The 16,527-nt window shown below is 48.8% G+C and overlaps 1 protein-coding gene and 1 long non-coding RNA gene across 2 annotated transcripts in view; one reads left to right on the forward strand and one right to left on the reverse strand.

The window, feature by feature from the left end:
• Positions 1-16,527, reverse strand: part of LOC311433774 — a 64,986-nt gene that overhangs the window by 37,480 nt on the left and 10,979 nt on the right. The window lies entirely within an intron of this gene.
• CYP1B1 (cytochrome P450 family 1 subfamily B member 1) lies at positions 10,266-14,229 on the forward strand. Its single transcript, XM_084513324.1, has 3 exons — positions 10,266-10,663; positions 11,124-12,140; positions 12,917-14,229. Exons 1-3 carry the CDS (start codon positions 10,644-10,646, stop codon positions 13,527-13,529), a joined length of 1,650 nt encoding a protein of 549 aa, XP_084369450.1. The 5' UTR covers positions 10,266-10,643; the 3' UTR covers positions 13,530-14,229.

Genomic DNA, 16,527 nt, shown 5'->3' on the forward strand with positions numbered 1-16,527 from the left:
GTGTGCTGCTTCTTCACAGTTTCTTCATACCTGCCTCCCCATACTTCTTTTTGATAAAGTAAACCGGAATTACTTTAATAAAGGAAAAGAAAAATAATTTACAATGCTTGTCATATGCTCTTTCATAGCCTGTACGCTGGTGGGCTTTCTTGCCCGGGGGAAAGGGAAAGGTCGAGGCAGAGAAATACCCAAGTCTTCTTCAGCTTTCGCTCCAGGATACACTTTATTATCTAAACATCAAATTCATAAAGTAACACAAAGCAAAGCTATTCCCTCATCCAAAGCCAGCTGCAGGGGCTCCCAAGCTTTCCATGCCAAAAAAAGGGCACACATCTCAACCTAAACCCCTGCTGAAGCAAGTGACAAGCAGGCAGCCTGTAACCCTTTCCTGACTGTTTAACCCTGCCACAACAGGGTTTGCTGTTGTGAACGTTTCCTTCCAGGGCTGGAACAGACAGCTTTACAGTCTTTTGGGTTTTTGAGCACACAGCACTGTAAAGGCATGTTTTGTGCATCAGTTCTTACAGCAGCACTATACAATTTTGCTGAACTTATTTAAAAATCCAGCCACGGAATGGTGTCTGTGATTATTTTTTGTATGTTTGTTTTTACAAAATGGAAAACTTTCTTGATCACAACAAACCTGTGCATACATTTTATCTTTGAGAAATAGTCTGAGCACAGGAAGACCAGCCATGTGTTAAGAGTTCACGACCTCTATGAAGCTGCTATTACATGTGAGTTTTCAACACTCAGCCAAGCTATGAAGACAAAGGGGGATGAATAAAAATGAAGATACGCAAAAATGTCATGTATTAGGGATGCTTAGAACAGAAAACAAAAACAAAACAAAAACAAACAAACAAACAAAATGATAGAAGCAGAAAACTAATAAGGAAAATAAGAGTTTTTTAAATAAAGCCAGTTCCTCAAAGGGGCAGACAATCAGAGGGATGCAAACAGGAAGAAAGAAATAGTCGAGTGGAGAGGAGAAATGTAAACACATTTATTTTCAAGGCTGCTTCACATAAAGGTCTTTCACAAGCAGACCATGGGTGCCTGCTGTGGGCTTCTGAAGACGGAAGGCAACTTTGTTTTGTTTGACTTAAAAATAGGATTAAAAACTCAGTCCCTCATTCACTATCCCACAAATTTAGACATCATTTTCCTGAGTGCTGGCTGCCCATGTTCTGTCTTAACATGCTAAAGAACAGTAGAGCAGATACTAGGCAGATCCAAAATTAATTGTTATCACTCCCATTTTCATAGGGAAGCTGAGGCACAGGAAAGATTAAATGTGCTTATGTCCAGAAATATAAACTTAATATAAACTTACTTTTTTACCAACAGGTGCATCTTGTCCTCTAATATTTTAACAATTATTTAATGACTCCCTCATTTGGAAGAGTAGCATTTGACTCTCTGTACCTTGACCCACTGTCTCTGAGGGATGTGTGAGTACTGAAGTCTGCCCCATAAAACTGCATTTCACTTACATCGCACTCACTTCTTGGGAGATAAGAGGTGGTGCTAAGAATGAAAGGGATCTTTTCCATTTCCTGAACCTTCAAAAGAAATGTCTGATGAATTCCTTTGGTGCAGTCTTTAACACCGAGTTAAGACACATACCTGAAACAAAACCACTCAGGTTAAAGACTTCAAGGTAAGTTTATTTGCCTGGCAGATTAAAACACTTCCCTTCTGCTTGAAGACCTAGCTAATTTGATGTGGAATCAGCAAAATGCAATTAAAAAACAACAGCTGCAACAAACAAAACACGTTACTAGGCTTTCTGTTTGGTTATGTTCAAGATGAGCAAGTGAGTGTGCAGTATCAGAACTGGACACCACATCTCCTTGAAGTTTTCTGCTGTATCTGCTAGACAAACCATGGCACATGGGAGTGGTTGATAGTTCTTTAAACTGTGTTCACTGAGGCTAGCTCAAGTGCAATCTCTTCGAGCACTTTAGGGAGCTGAGACCTATGCCACAACAGTGCTGCATCCCTGCACACTCAGCACCGACCCTCTGCTGCAAAGCGCCTCATCTGCAGCCTCCTCCTCCTCCTGCAAGCTTCTCCCTACCATGCCACAAACAAATAGGGAGGTGTAAATATCCTCTCTGCCATTTTTGCCTAATTTTCATCAAGCTTTCATGAGATGAGCTGCAGGAGCAGCCAGGAGCAGGCTGCAGCTGGGGTAAGATGACCATAGGCACCTTGAGGGCATGACCAATGCTCTGTGCAAAACTGAAGTAGGGGCCTGCGCATAACCAGTAGGTTAAGTAGGAACTAAATCAGCTTCTGTCACTTTAAAACTTTCCTCCACCCTCCATCACCTCCATCCATCAGTTGCCTGCAGCATGTATATTGAGGAATCGCGTGCAAACGTTACCATAACCCAAGGCTTAACATAAACTATACTCTTTCAGGTCATTGGCAAATAACAGGTATATCCGGTTGTGCCTTTGTACTTGCCTGCACGCAAATTAAAAGCGCATGTAAAGTTACAATAATCAAAGTCAGTCAGGGGGAAGGGGAGGAGTGCAGGGGGATAATAACCGGGGGATCGGGTTATTTATCTTCACGGAGAAGCCACCGAGAGGAGCCTGCTTGCATGCCATTTACACCTCAAAAGAAAGACAGGGGCAAACCTGGCTTCTGGCCAAAGCCGTCCCCTAGAGCACCCCGAGCTGTGCCTGGTCCTGCCGTCTCCCTGCAGCTGGTAGAGCGCCCTGCTACCTCTGCTGCTACCTCTGCTGCTGCTTCCCCGCAGCACCGCGTGGCCTCCTTGCTGCCACCCGGGCCGCACGGTGAGGCTGTCCCGCTGGCACAGGATGGCGGTGGCCAAGGCGAGTCTCAGGCCATGGTCCTGCAGCCACACAGAGCCTGGGTGTGGGCTTCTTGGGAAAGGGAAGAATTTAAGGCAATTTCTGCCTTTCTCCCTTGGCGTGCCATGAGATTAACAGACATTAGCGAATGCCTCTTACTGGAGCGCTGTGACAAGACGAAACCTGCCCTGACTGGCACCTGCAGTCTGCTTCCCTCGTGGTCTTTGATCTGCCATTGCTGAAGGTTAGAAGACCTGAACGGCTCAGAAACAGACACTTCCCTTGGGTTTGCTTCCAAACGCTAGCAGCGATCTACGTGTGTCAGGAGTGTTTTCTCTCCCTGCCGAATTTAGTGAGAGGAAACCTTTATTACTATCCCTTTTCTTACAGCAGGAGGCAACTGTCTTGATGCAGCCACTATGGGGAATAGTGCAAAAATATCCTGTGCTCAGTTTTTCACCATTGACCACAGATACCGCAAAGGGAGTTTCCCTTATCCCCTTGGTTTGCCTCGATTTTCTCTAATCCTTTCTTCAAATTAAAAAGTGCGCAAATAAACAACTCCCATTTCCCATACCCCAGGGAAGAGCATGAATAATTTTATAGGCTAGAGTATTAGCCGCACACATCCCAGTCCTCAGAATTTGAGTCATTTCATTTACCACTAAAATGCAGTTACTGCTGGAGGCAAATACACCACAGCCTTGCACAACAGCGCGAGGGAAGCCAAGAATGCCCTACTGCAGAGGATGTGCAAACGTTTCCTTCGCTAGCTTTAACAGCCAAGTCACTGAAGGCCCATTTGGGATTCCTGCATTTACATCTGACCGGCTACTTCAGCAAAGCCAGCATAGCCAGACCCACTCTTTTTGGAGGAAAATCTGTCTGAGGCTTTTTCACAAATGCTATTGACCTTCAGGAATGGAGGGGGGAAAGGCGGTGAGCATGTTCCCTGGTGCATTTGACGGGGGTGACATTTTTTAAGGGGTGACATTTACAAGCATCTACCTGACTGACATGAAATTTCTTAGTTCATGACACGGATTTACTATGGAAAATCCCAGCAAAGGGCCTGTCTCTTCACGTTTAAAAGCTAGGGAAAGCCCTCATGATGCACACATCATCATGTCCCCGTTAGGTTTGTCTGCCACCTTGGCAATCAGTTTGTGCCCAGCACAACCTCCTCCCTCAGAAAACCTGTGAGAAGCAGGCTTAAGTAAAGGGTAACATTTATTTAAAACACTGTAAACTCTCCATTGCACAAGTTCAATCACTTGGACCAGAAATTACCCCAGACCCCATGGAGTCCCTGCCTAATAGCGCAGGCATGTCTGGCACACCCACTTGAACCTGCCAGAAAGCAGAACGGGCTTTTCCAAAGCTCAAAGTGAAGCCCAGAGGAGGAGGGCACACACTGCCAGCCCCATGAAAACCCTGAAGAACAGGTAGCCAAGACCTGCCTTTTTTACCTGATGCTATGCCTCAGAAATGGTCCTGCTCTGGCTCCAAAAGAGAAAACACACACACACATATATATATACACACACCATGCCAGAGGCTTTTGGTATCGCTTTTTGAAGTACTCTTAGATGCATGCAGCCCAGTTCAAGAACTCCCTTAAGCAGCAAGATTGGAGGCATCATAATAGGGGACAAAGTAATGGTCATACCTCTACGCAGTTTCTGTACCTAGGTCAGACCTGCAGCCCCCACTACACGACAGGATTTATTCTCTGAAGGAAGGAGAATTCTGAAATTCAGCTTTCAGGATTGCTCTAGAGACTGCTAAATTTAAGTTGCGTTGCCTACTGTAACATTTTGGAGAGCTATTTTGCTGTCAAGGGATCAAAGGATGGTGCACAAACAGAGCAAACTGAAGAACCCAAATGACCAATATATGTGTCATGAGAAATTATTGCTTGGGAAGTGGTGAGCTGAACATTCATGCACCAGTTTAGCTAATGTCTGAGACACCTAAGACACATGATAGGAAAACCCATGTTCTCATCAAAGAGCTGTAAGTTTCTTTCTTTCATCTGTGCTTTACCATCTTCTCTCTGCATGCAGCATTGTCACAGCGTCTACTGGCAGGGTTCCCTTAGCTGGAAACTCCAAGTCACCATCGCTTAAACTTTGTCCAACTGCAGCCATCTGGGCTGAAATTTCCTATCCCAGGAAAACCCATTTTTCACATGGTAATTTAAAAAAATGTTCAATCTAAAAACAGTTGAACCCATTTATGAGAACAAAGAAAATAAATGTTCATGTTAAAACACGGTGGTGGCCTTTTCTTTGAAATGCTTTGTAAACTCAAGCTTTAAAGCAGAGACTTGTCATTTGTCCACATAATGTATTTTCTCCCAGATTTGTGCTTTTTACTCTTCCCTTGATAATTCACTTAAATTCGGACAAATTTCCAATCTCTAAAAAGCCATACTTTGCACATCTTTAGTAGAGACTTTGTAGAACCTGACAAGTAAAACTTCAGAAACTTCAGGCATAGAGAATATATTTCTGCCTGTGAGTGAGGCAGACTTTGCTTTCAGCTGTAGCCTGGCGATGGTTTACACTACCATCCGTCGCTACACTGAGCACACAAATACAGCGGTGTTTGTTGAAATGGCAAATATTAAGCTCCTTGAGTTAATGAAGCAACGGGACTACAACCTCCACATCACAACTACTAGCAGAGCACCCAGCAAAGCCTGGAAGACAATAGAGAAATGTAATATTACTGCTTGGTAACACATTAACATTATTAGCCCTAAATGTTACTACTGTTTTAAGCTTTGGTGTGAACTACCACACCATCCAGGCTGTAATGTTTCCATAGTTCAAAAGATGGGTGGGTTCTCACAGCACAGCCCCTGGATCTGCCAACCCGAGCGGTGTAGTGATGTGATGCTGCTAGATGCCATCAGGAGTCCCTTTGCTAAAGAGGGACAGCAGGCAGGCACAACGGTTTACCCACTCAGCACATTTTGAGAACAGATGCAAATCTTGAGCAGGGTCTAAAATTTCCTAAATGTTGCTGTTTTGTCCATCTTTCAGGTGACTCGGGGTACTTTAATAAAGAGCATTTGTGTAGCATAAATACACACACACAATATGCCACGAATGGGTGCCCAACAGCATGTAAATTAGACTTCACTCTTCCGCCTCATAGCAGAAGATAGTTTAAAAGGCTACTCTGAGGGTAGCCTCAAAGCGATCAGCTCCACGTTTTCCTCTCAAGAAAGACTTATCTGCACGGTTACATCTACTACAGCCAAGAAAAGACCGCAAAGTTTGGAGAGAAACGCCTGGATTAATTATAACACCATGCCCTCATTTTCTGCAATCCCATCTGTGTGTTACCTGTGTGGAAGCAATCTCCAATGTTTGCCTTTATTTTGCAAATAACACGGAAAATGCAAACAGATGGAGAGGTGACAAATCAGACCAGCACTGAGCTGAGCCCCAGCGAATACTGGGAGGTTTCTTCCCATCCCTCGGCAGCTGTGGGAACTCGGCTCAGGGCTAGGAGCCCAACTGGGGCTTTACAATTACCAGGGAGAGCTGGAAATGTGAGCTGGGAAGTCAGTGGGAATGCAGGGAAGAGCAAAAGTCCAAGGAAAGCTGCAAATTAATGAAGGTTAAGAATGTGATATGTAACCACAAATATATATACTTTAACAAGCATGCCAAAAACGCTTTAATTTAGGCCACGGTAAGTACATAAATATCCCTGAATCATGGAGCTGCAGCTGGCTCCTGTGCATGCCTGGCACTCTGAGCAGTGCTGAGGATGTGGCTCCTCACATTTTGCTGGCTTCTCGTCCTTGGCACCACGGGACAGCCGCCAAGCTGAGGAAAACCAGGAACATGCAGCAGACATGATCTCATTATCTTCCACACTTGTGGTAGCCCTGCCTCAGGTCAGTCTTAGCACCGAGCAGTTCTTTATGGCATGGACAGCCCTGAGCATGCGGGTACAGCTCTGTGGCGCAGAGCAGCAGGTGCCAGCTCTGGACCCAGCTGCCGCGGGGGGTCCTGATGGAGCAGCTGCTGCAGACCTTCTTCTCCTGGACCTGAACCTTCTTGAAGTGAAACAGTCACTCCACATCGTGCTGGACTCCTGTGCAGGCATAACCTGAGCAAAATCTTGTACTCACAGTGGCTTACGGGGGTCAATTTATGATCGTTTAAGTGGTGATTTCCCTGACTTCCATCAGTATAGTTGAGATTCGAATTGAGCTCAAAAGGTAGAGTAACATTTTATGCAATAGGACATTGCATTTAAGATTCCAAGCGATCTGTGTTTTACAGTGGCGCGACTTGTTTCTTCATCTGATATAGTATTGTGCAACATTCAGACACAGGCAATCGGAAACAATATTTCCAAGGGATTATTTAATGAAGAATGGGCTGGATCACTCTCTAAACGGTAAACAATTTGTACAAGCTCTGCACTGAGGCGATTCCAGGATAAAACATTGCTCAACTGTTGTATAATCCGCCTTAAGAATTTGTAAAACGAAGAGTGAGAACCCAGGTACGGGAAAGAGACAAAGGAACCCAGTGGGGGGGGGGGGTGTCTCCATGGCACACCGCAAAAGGAAGAGGTAAGGAAAGAAAATGAGACTATGACAAGTCCTTGAGAAATTCCAGTTGCTGCTCAAGAGGATTTATGTGCAGCAGCTCCTAACTGACCTTGCCAGTACCCAAAAAAGCAGCCAGCGGCTGTCACAGTTTGAAGAAAAAATGAGAACTGAGCCTGCAAACCCTTATTTAAGTAAGTAGCTCTTAACACTTGCATAACAATCTGGTAAGGGTTAAGGGGTTTTCTTGAAAAAGGGAGGATGGTGGTGGAGAACTAAGAAGTCCCTCTCAAAAGACAAATGAAGCCTCTCCAGGTTTTGCAGCTCCTGTCCCTTTACCAGACTCTCACCTCCATAACAAGGGTTCTTGTCCACCTCCAGAAAGCTCCTCCTTTCAGACTGGCAGAGGTACTGATGTCCCCACAGACCCTGCCAGCCCCTCCGTCTGGCATTCCTGTCAAATCAGTCAGGATCTTTAACAGATTAAGCCCGAATTCCTTTCCCTTAATCCCAAACCCACCCACTTCAGCCCCTTCAACTGCTTTCCTCTTCCATATCTTACATTGAGTGCGTTTTTCTAGGCCTCAGAAAAATTCACTCTAGGCAGCGTACATTTTCAGCGATTCAGTCTTTAGTTCTGAACAACACTAGCTTTGCCTCAGAAATTTGGGACTGGCTTCAGCAGTACTCCTGTCTGAATAAAGCCACAAAATTTGGAGAAAAGAAGCACGCATTACCTAAGAGCAATTCTGAACTTTAAGCTGCTAGAAACACAAGAAGAGAAGCAAGAAGAGTGAATAAAGAGGCAGGCAGGAAGGCAGTTTCTGGAACATAATGAAGACCAAGGGCTGGTCTCTCTCTTGTCACGCATTCACTGGGGTGATTCACCCAGACTATACTTGGCAGTAAGAGACTAATCAAGGTCACACAGCATCAGAGCCCAGAAAAATGGGCGAACTTTTATCGCGTATGGCCATCATAATGCTCAGGCTAAAATGTAAGAGCAGCCTGAGACTGTAAATACCTTGTGAGCACAGCGCCTAGTGCAGGGGCACCAGCTGGTACCACCACCCAGGAACAAAACACCTAAAAGAGACTTCTTTCTTCCTTTCCTCTCTAATAGTGACAGAATTTCTGAAGACCAAAAAGAAATGGGGTAAAAATATAGCAAACTATAGCAAAATGCTTTCTTACAGCATTAAAATAAAAGGTAGCAGGACTTTTAAATAAGTCCTAGGCTCAGGACTTATTTACAGCTTTTACTTTATTTACTTATATTTACTTAATTACTTTATATTTACTTATTTACATAAATAATGCCCTAAGCTGTGGCTCTGCGGCTCACAGCATGGGCAATGCACATCCCCTGCAGCCACCTCCTGTTGAATGTTCTTCCTTCTGCTTGGCCACCTCGCAGGCATCATTTCTTTGTAAATTCGGATTTCCATGGGAGCTGGAACGGAATCTCCTCTGCTTGCTCCAGGCTCTCAGAGTGCAATGCAACTAGTTTACATGCTGCATCCAAGGCAGGATTTAGGGACTTACCGGGAAGAGCTGCAACGTCTGGTTTTAGGCAACTGACTCCCACAGTCACCAGGAGAAAAAAAAAAAAAAACAAGTTTGCCTGCTGGCGATGGCAAATGCCCAGTACTATAACGCAGAGCTCCAGTAACTGCTGCGAGCCACTGTAACCACCCCAATCCAGCACCCAGAAACAGCCTTAGCCACAGCTGGCTAGTTACAGCACGTGAAATTGACTTTCTACCTTGTGGTGGTGGGGGAGACAGCAAAGCCCAGGTCTCTCTCCAAGCTTGTCCGGCCCTCAGGCCACAGGGACAGAGCTGTGCATCGCTCCCCTTCGAAGCTGGACTGCGGGATCCTTCCAGCTCGCCCCAGAGACGGGGTGGGAGGAAGGGAGCTTACTGCTGGCGCTGCGGAGAGAAAGCTCTGACACCTCTGTCACTTGGCAGTGGCAGGAAGAAGCAGCACAGCGTGTACTGAGGCACACAGACGGGATTTCGGAGGCACGCGGAGAGACGTGGCTGATGCTGCTCTGAGCAAGAGCCGTGCTGCTGTCTGGGGGAGCCCAGGGCCCTGGCAGCGGACAGGAGCGCGCTGCTCAGCAGGGGAAGCAGCAGCAGAGCCCCGGCCAGGGCTGGGATCGCGCCCCGAGCTGGGCTGCCTCCCAACACCTCATTTAACCTAATCCCCAAACGCCACCAAACCCCCTTTCCTCCCCTCGCGCTGTGCCCGCGCACCAGCTGACAAAGAAGCTCCAGTTCTTTATTTTGCCTTTATTTTGCTCCACCAAACGCCCCAACGAAGCGAGCCCTTCCCCATCTCCCTCCCCAGGGCTTCCATCACGCCGGGCCGGGGCTGCAGCCCCCGATCCCCTCCGGGGCCGGGCGGAGGGGACTGAAGGGCTAAAAAAAACCCCTCCGGCAGCGGGAGGGAGGCAGGAGGGCGGCGAGGCCGGCGGGGGGCGAGCTGCCCGGCGCTCCCCCGCCGCCTTCCCCCCGAGCCGCTGTCAGGTACGGCGAGGAGGGGTAGGGGCCCGGGGAGGAGATGGCTGGAGGCTTTCCAGCCCCGGCTCACGCAATGCAAACTCCGCACGCAACGGGGAGGCGACAGGCGGAGGAGGGGAAGCTCGGCAGCTCCCTCAAGCCCCCCCCTCCCCATCCCCGAGATGCAGGGAGACGGTGCCTCCTGACACAAGAGGGGCTGCTGCGAGCCTCCCGGCCGCTCTCCTCCGCCGTGAAAAAAAAATAAAATAAAGAAAGGGAAAAAAAAAAGGGGGAAAAAAAAAAAGCATCCGGCGGCTCAGCCGCTCGCCTTGGCGACGGCCCAAGGGCGGCTGGCAAATAGCGGCGACCCCTCCGGCCAGGGGAAGGGCGATTTGTCAGCGGGGCCAAGTGCGGCACGCCCGCAGCGCAGCGCACCGCGGATGCCGGGGGATTTAAAGCCGCGGCTCCCCATGCCAGGAGCCCAGGCGAGGCTGCTCCGGCTCCGGCTCGGGCTCGGCAAGGCGGGCGGCCCCCCTCTCGCCCCCTGAATCCTCCGCACCCTTCTCCCGTGGAGGCTGCGGCAGGTGGCTGCCGGCGGGGCGAGCTCCGACGGGTGAAAGCGGCCCCATGGGGGGCAGGAGTCGGGGCTCCCGATGAGATTCCCAGAGCCCGGGATCTGAACGCCGATCTCAGCAGCTGCCCGGCTCCTCTCCATCCTCCCCGAGGGCTCCGATGGAGGCTGCGTGCAACAGGTCAGTCCTGCCGTCTCCCTCCTTCTTCCCCGCGCCGCTTCGGGCAGGCTGCGGCACACAGGGGGGAGCGCAGCCCGCGGTCAGCCCCTGCCACCGAGGAGCGGGGCCGGGGGCAGGCTCGGCAGGAGGGGGCTCCGCGGCTCCGTAGCCCTGCGGAGCGCTGCTGGGCGCCGGGATCAACCTGTCTGCGTGCGGCACCCGGGGAGCTCGTCCGGCCAGAGCATCCTCCCCTGCCTCAGCCGTTTGCAAAGCTCCCCTGGCAGGAGGGAGAGAGCAGCGGCCCCGCCGCTTCTGAGCCCTTATTGTCGATTATTCCTTGCTTTTTTTAAAATTTTTCTTCGTTTTGCACAGGACCCAGGCGGGTGCCTAGCGGGGACGCGCCGCCACCCCCGCGCCCTGCCGGCCGGCGGCGCGCCCCCGTGCCCTCGGACTCCCTCTGACCTGTCCCCTTCCCTTACAGCATGGCCCTGAAGAGGCTGGGGGAAGCCCTGCGCGGCCCCCCGGCCCCGCAGAGCTGCCTGCTGCTCCTCGTCTGCCTGCTGGCCGCCGTGCACCTGGGCAAGCTCCTCCTGCAGCGGAGACGCCGGCGGCGGCAGGGCGAGCGCCGGGGGCCGCCGGGCCCTTTTCCCTGGCCCCTGATCGGCAACGCGGCGCAGCTGGGCAGCGCCCCGCACCTCTCCTTCGCCCGCCTGGCCGGCACCTACGGCGCCGTCTTCCAGCTGCGCCTGGGCCGCTGGCCCGTGGTGGTGCTGAACGGCGAGCGGGCCATCCGGCAGGCGCTCGTCCGCCAGGGGGCCGCCTTCGCCGGCCGGCCGGCCTTCCCCTCCTTCCAGCTGGTGTCGGGCGGGCTCAGCCTGGCCTTCGGCGGCTACTCGGAGCTGTGGAAGCTGCACCGGCGGGCGGCGCACGCCACGGTGCGGGCTTTCTCCACCGGCAGCCCCGCCACCCGCCGCCTGCTGGAGCGGCACCTGCTGGGCGAGGCGCGGGCGCTGGTGGCGCTGCTGGTGCGGGGCAGCGCCGGCGGCGCTTTCCTCGACCCGTCGCGGGTGCTGCTGGTGGCCGTGGCCAACGTGATGAGCGCCCTGTGCTTCGGCCGCCGCTACAGCCACGGCGACGGCGAGTTCCTGCGCCTGGTGGGGCGCAACGAGCAGTTCGGGCGCGCCGTGGGCGCCGGCAGCCTGGTGGATGCGCTGCCCTGGCTGCGCCGCTTCCCCAGCCCCGTGCGCGCCGCCTACCGCGCCTTCCGCGACCTCAACCGCGATTTCTACGCCTTCGTCCGCCGAAAATTCCTCCAGCACCAGCGCAGCCTGCGGCCCGGGGCCGCCCCCCGCGATATGATGGACGCCTTCATCCGCCTGCAGCGGGAGCAGCCGCGCCTGCAGCTCGAGCACGTCCCCGCCACCGTCACCGACATCTTCGGCGCCAGCCAGGACACGCTGTCCACCGCCCTGCAGTGGCTCCTCATCTTCCTCATCAGGTGCGCGGCGAGGGGCGAGGGGAAAAGGGGAGGCTGGGGGGGGAACGCGCTGCCCATCCCCGGCGAGACGGGGGGCTTGAGAGGCGTCGGGAAGAAAAGCACAGCTGGGCAGGGGTAGGAAGAGGTTTGAAAGAGTACGCAAGAAGCACAGGGTGAGGAAATCGCACCTAAACAGTAACAGAAAAGGGACGAAGAGAGTAGTTTCTAAGAACAGGATAGTCATAAAACTCCTCTGAGCACCGTTAGCAGGGATTTCTCAAAGCACGCAGACCTCCACGGGGGTGTAACGCCCAGCGATAACAAACCCCGTGCGGGCTTCTAGGAGGCACACACACAGCTGGAAAACCAAGTCCTCGTTCTGCCAGAAAGCCCCGTATTTTAAAAAGTAAGGTTCACTATAAAACAAAACTTCAAAATTGGATCAGTACATTCAGCTCAAAACATTTTAAGTTATTTTCACCCTTTACATTAATGTCACATGTAATCATTTTTTAATGTGAAAATTGAACCTAAAATGACACCATTGCATGGAAAACTGGGAGTTCACAAAGTTTTCCATCAAGAGCATGGAAAACTGGGAGTTCACAAAGTTTTCCGTCAAGATCTACACAACCAAAGTTTAAAAATATTGCAGGAACAAGCTGCCTGATTTAGAGCAGGGATGAGGATCTGGGAAAAATGTTTACAGCACGGGTTATTTAAAAAGCATTATTGAGAAAGACGACTAAATCCTTTGAAGGTGTTATGTATGTACACATGCTTACTTTAAATGGCAGGTATCCCAAAGTGCAGGCCAAAATGCAAGAAGAAGTGGATCGGATTGTTGGCAGAGACCGCCTGCCGTGTGCTGAAGATCAGCCCCGCTTGCCCTACATCATGGCTTTCTTGTACGAGTCCATGCGGTTCAGCAGCTTTGTGCCCGTTACCATCCCGCACGCCACCACCACCAACACCTTCATAATGGGCTACCTCATTCCCAAGGACACCGTGGTATTTATTAATCAGTGGTCAGTGAATCACGACCCAGCAAAGTGGTCCAACCCAGAGGACTTTGACCCAACGAGATTTCTGGATGAGAACGGCTTCATCAACAAAGATCTCACTAGCAGCGTGATGATTTTCTCGATGGGAAAGCGGCGGTGCATCGGGGAGGAGTTGTCCAAGATGCAGCTGTTTCTCTTTACCTCCATACTGGTGCATCAGTGCCATTTTACCGCTAATCCAAATGAGGATCCTAAAATGGACTTCATTTATGGGTTGACCATTAAACCGAAGCCGTTTACCTTGAATGTTACGCTTAGAGATACTATGGATTTGCTTGATAAGGCTGTCCAGAGACTGCAAGCAGAGAAAACAGCCAACGAAAGTCAGCTGTCTGCAAACACCTAAGCACCGAGCCTCGCATCTAAAGATACTTCCTCTGTCTTCTTAGAATTAAATAAGTTATAGTTTGTTTTGCTGATTTTTTTTTTTTTTTTTTGGAAAACAGCCAACATTGCAAGGAACAAGAGCAGAAAGGAAAACTTCACAAGACATAATTCAGTACTCTCTAACTCTAGGAGAGCCAGGGTAATGATTTAATATATTAAATGTTAAACATACGCAGTTTGAAAGCAAGACTTCCATTTCCTTGCATGTTCACAGAAGTTGCCATTGTAAAGCACATTATATCTACTGACTGGTTGGATGGAGCACCTCTGGAAACTGGTGGTACAATCCTTTCTGTGTCTCCACACGCTGTGCCTTAACTCTAACTTTGCCTTCAGTGACTCCACATCCCAAAGTAAGATCTCATACTGACAAAACAAAACACACAGAAACCAACCAGCCAAACACGCTGGGATTATTGTAGCCTCCCTCTGAATTCACCATCCTGGAAAGAGCCATAAGCATGTGGCAAGCCCTGTGTTGTGACTGCTGGGGATGTACATTAATGCCTCAATAATAAATGTTTGAATGAGTTTTGGGAAAATGCCAATGTAAAGTCTTGCCTTTAACGTTCCAAAGTGTTTACATAAATGACTTTAAAAAAAAAAAAAACAGACTTGCTTATGAACACAACATTTTAAAATACAATTCATATTTTATATGCGAATGAACAGAATGTCCTGATACAATAACTTTTCATTAACTTTTGAAAGGAAAAGTCAAGTTTGATATGTCACCAAATAGCAAACGGGATATAATCCATATGCTGATATGTTCATTAGCGTGAAGCAAAGAGATATTTGAATTAGAAAGTTCTTGTAAAGGAAAAGCTGAACTTTTTTTTTTCTCTTGCAAAGTATTAATGCCCTGTCCTTGGGCACATAGGTAAGTCATTTAAGATTCACATGTTCCAAAGTACACAGAAGTGAGAATTTGGGAGTTCTACATTGAAACACTCATGCCACAAGTAATGCCTACTGCAAATACAGGCCAGCTCACCACTCATTCTGTTAGGCTGAGTGCATCCAAAAACTAACTACATAGTTATTCTTCTGAGACTTTGTTCCAAGCAAATCATGCTAAAACTAACATTACACATCCTGATTGCTGTACATGTTAACTGAAGAAAAAGGTACTTCTAATTTCTTTTGATGAGGCAAATGGTTAAAACAAAAATCTAAACTATTATTTTCAAGTAAAACATACATGTGAAACTTTATGGCCTTGAACCTCTGGTTAATGTTTGTGCACACAAAGTAGCCTGTAATTCTCTGAAAAACAAGCTGTCATACATAAATGCCTGATTTTGAAATGTGTTGGGCATTTCCGAGGAGATACAGATCACCATAGGACATCCATCAGAAATGAGCATACCTCACGAACCAAGGTGTTTGTAGATACAGAAACACAAGGGCTCAGTGCTGCAGAGTGAGGTAGCTCTGTGAGACCCAAGCAAGCCAAGGGTTGCAGGGCCAGGTCTTCTCCTAGTCTTCATCACATTGGCAGCGGTGACAGTGCTCATACTGAGATAGGTGAAAGCTGGGTTGGTAGCACCACCCTCACTTTCTCAAGTAGAAACTTCACTGCTGCTGTTGTAATAGCCTGAACTAAGTCTAGCAGTACTGCCCCACGCAGTAGTGCTGTAACCATTTCAGGTCTCCGATTTCATACGGCATCAATTCCCTTTTTTCAAAGCTTAAGCACACACATGAACAACAAAACCCTTTCTTTGCCATGCAAAAAGAGTAACCTCAGGTGTTTTTCTGAATTATGTACAAGTCTGTGATATCCCAGAACTTAGCCTATACCTGTGAAAAGCTTTATATGATACTCAACATTTCCATATAGAGATCTACATTAGATCAAATACTAGCAAGACAGTTCTCTTTATGCCTTTCTACGTATCATTATTAAAAAAATAAAGGATATAACCTGTAACTGAATAGTTAGTATAACCGAAGGATCACTCATTCACGTTTTAGTAAAACAGGCTTTTGCAATTTTATACTCTTCCAAAAGCTTTACCTATGCATGGGCTACTAATGCAGCTTCCATTCACACTGCTCGTGCCTGTCAGGGGGTCACGCTCCGTAGCTGCTGGTCAATTAGTGCCTCATGTAATCTGTAAAGTTACTCTAATTTAGTAGCACCCATTTAGAATGTATGTAGTTGTTCAGTGGTTCAGTGAGCTAACTTTTATCATCATTTTGAGATCGGTTGTGTTACCAAAATATTAAATAAAATTATTCTTATACTGCTTTGGCTTAGTTTGCGTGTGACTTCCTAATGTTAAGATAAAATTATTATCACTGATCTGGAAAGTATTCTTATTTTAGACCTTCGCTGTTCGTATACCTTTCACCCTCTTCCCATTTCTGGATGTTGATGTTTTTCTGCCCGATCACACCTTGCCACCTGCATTCACACGCCATGCTATCAGCAGTCTCTGCTGCTCACCTTGGCAGCGCTCTGAATCCTCTCATGTCTTTGGCTTTCTTCTCATGCCTGCCAATCTCTCCTCAGCCTGCGCGATCTCCTGTGTTTTCTACTTCCCTTTGGCATTTCAGCTGACATCCACCTACCCTGATTTCAAGCCTACAAACTGGTTTTCTTTTTTTTTTTTCCCCCTCCCCCTTCTATATCCAGTGCTGGCATCTACAGATTCCTGACAGCAGGTCCCACCACCACCCGTGGGACCAATTTGGGCCATTTTGGCCTCAGTGCATAGTCAGGAGCACCAGAAAGGAAACCTCAGGGCCAAACATGCCTTACTGTGCCCCCACGGCACAACCTCCTACAAAGTCAAGGAACAACAAAAAAACTGCACAGGCTGATGAGGGGCAGCTCCCTGCTGATGTGGGATTATTTTTTTTCCCCAGAGTTCCTCCCTGAGGGGGTGGGATTCTGAGTACTGGATGAGTTTGTGAAATGAGAAGGAGCACAAGCTGAAGATGACATT

Source organism: Aythya ferina (assembly GCF_964211825.1).
Source record: "Aythya ferina genome assembly, chromosome: 3".
NCBI lineage: Eukaryota > Metazoa > Chordata > Aves > Anseriformes > Anatidae > Aythya > Aythya ferina.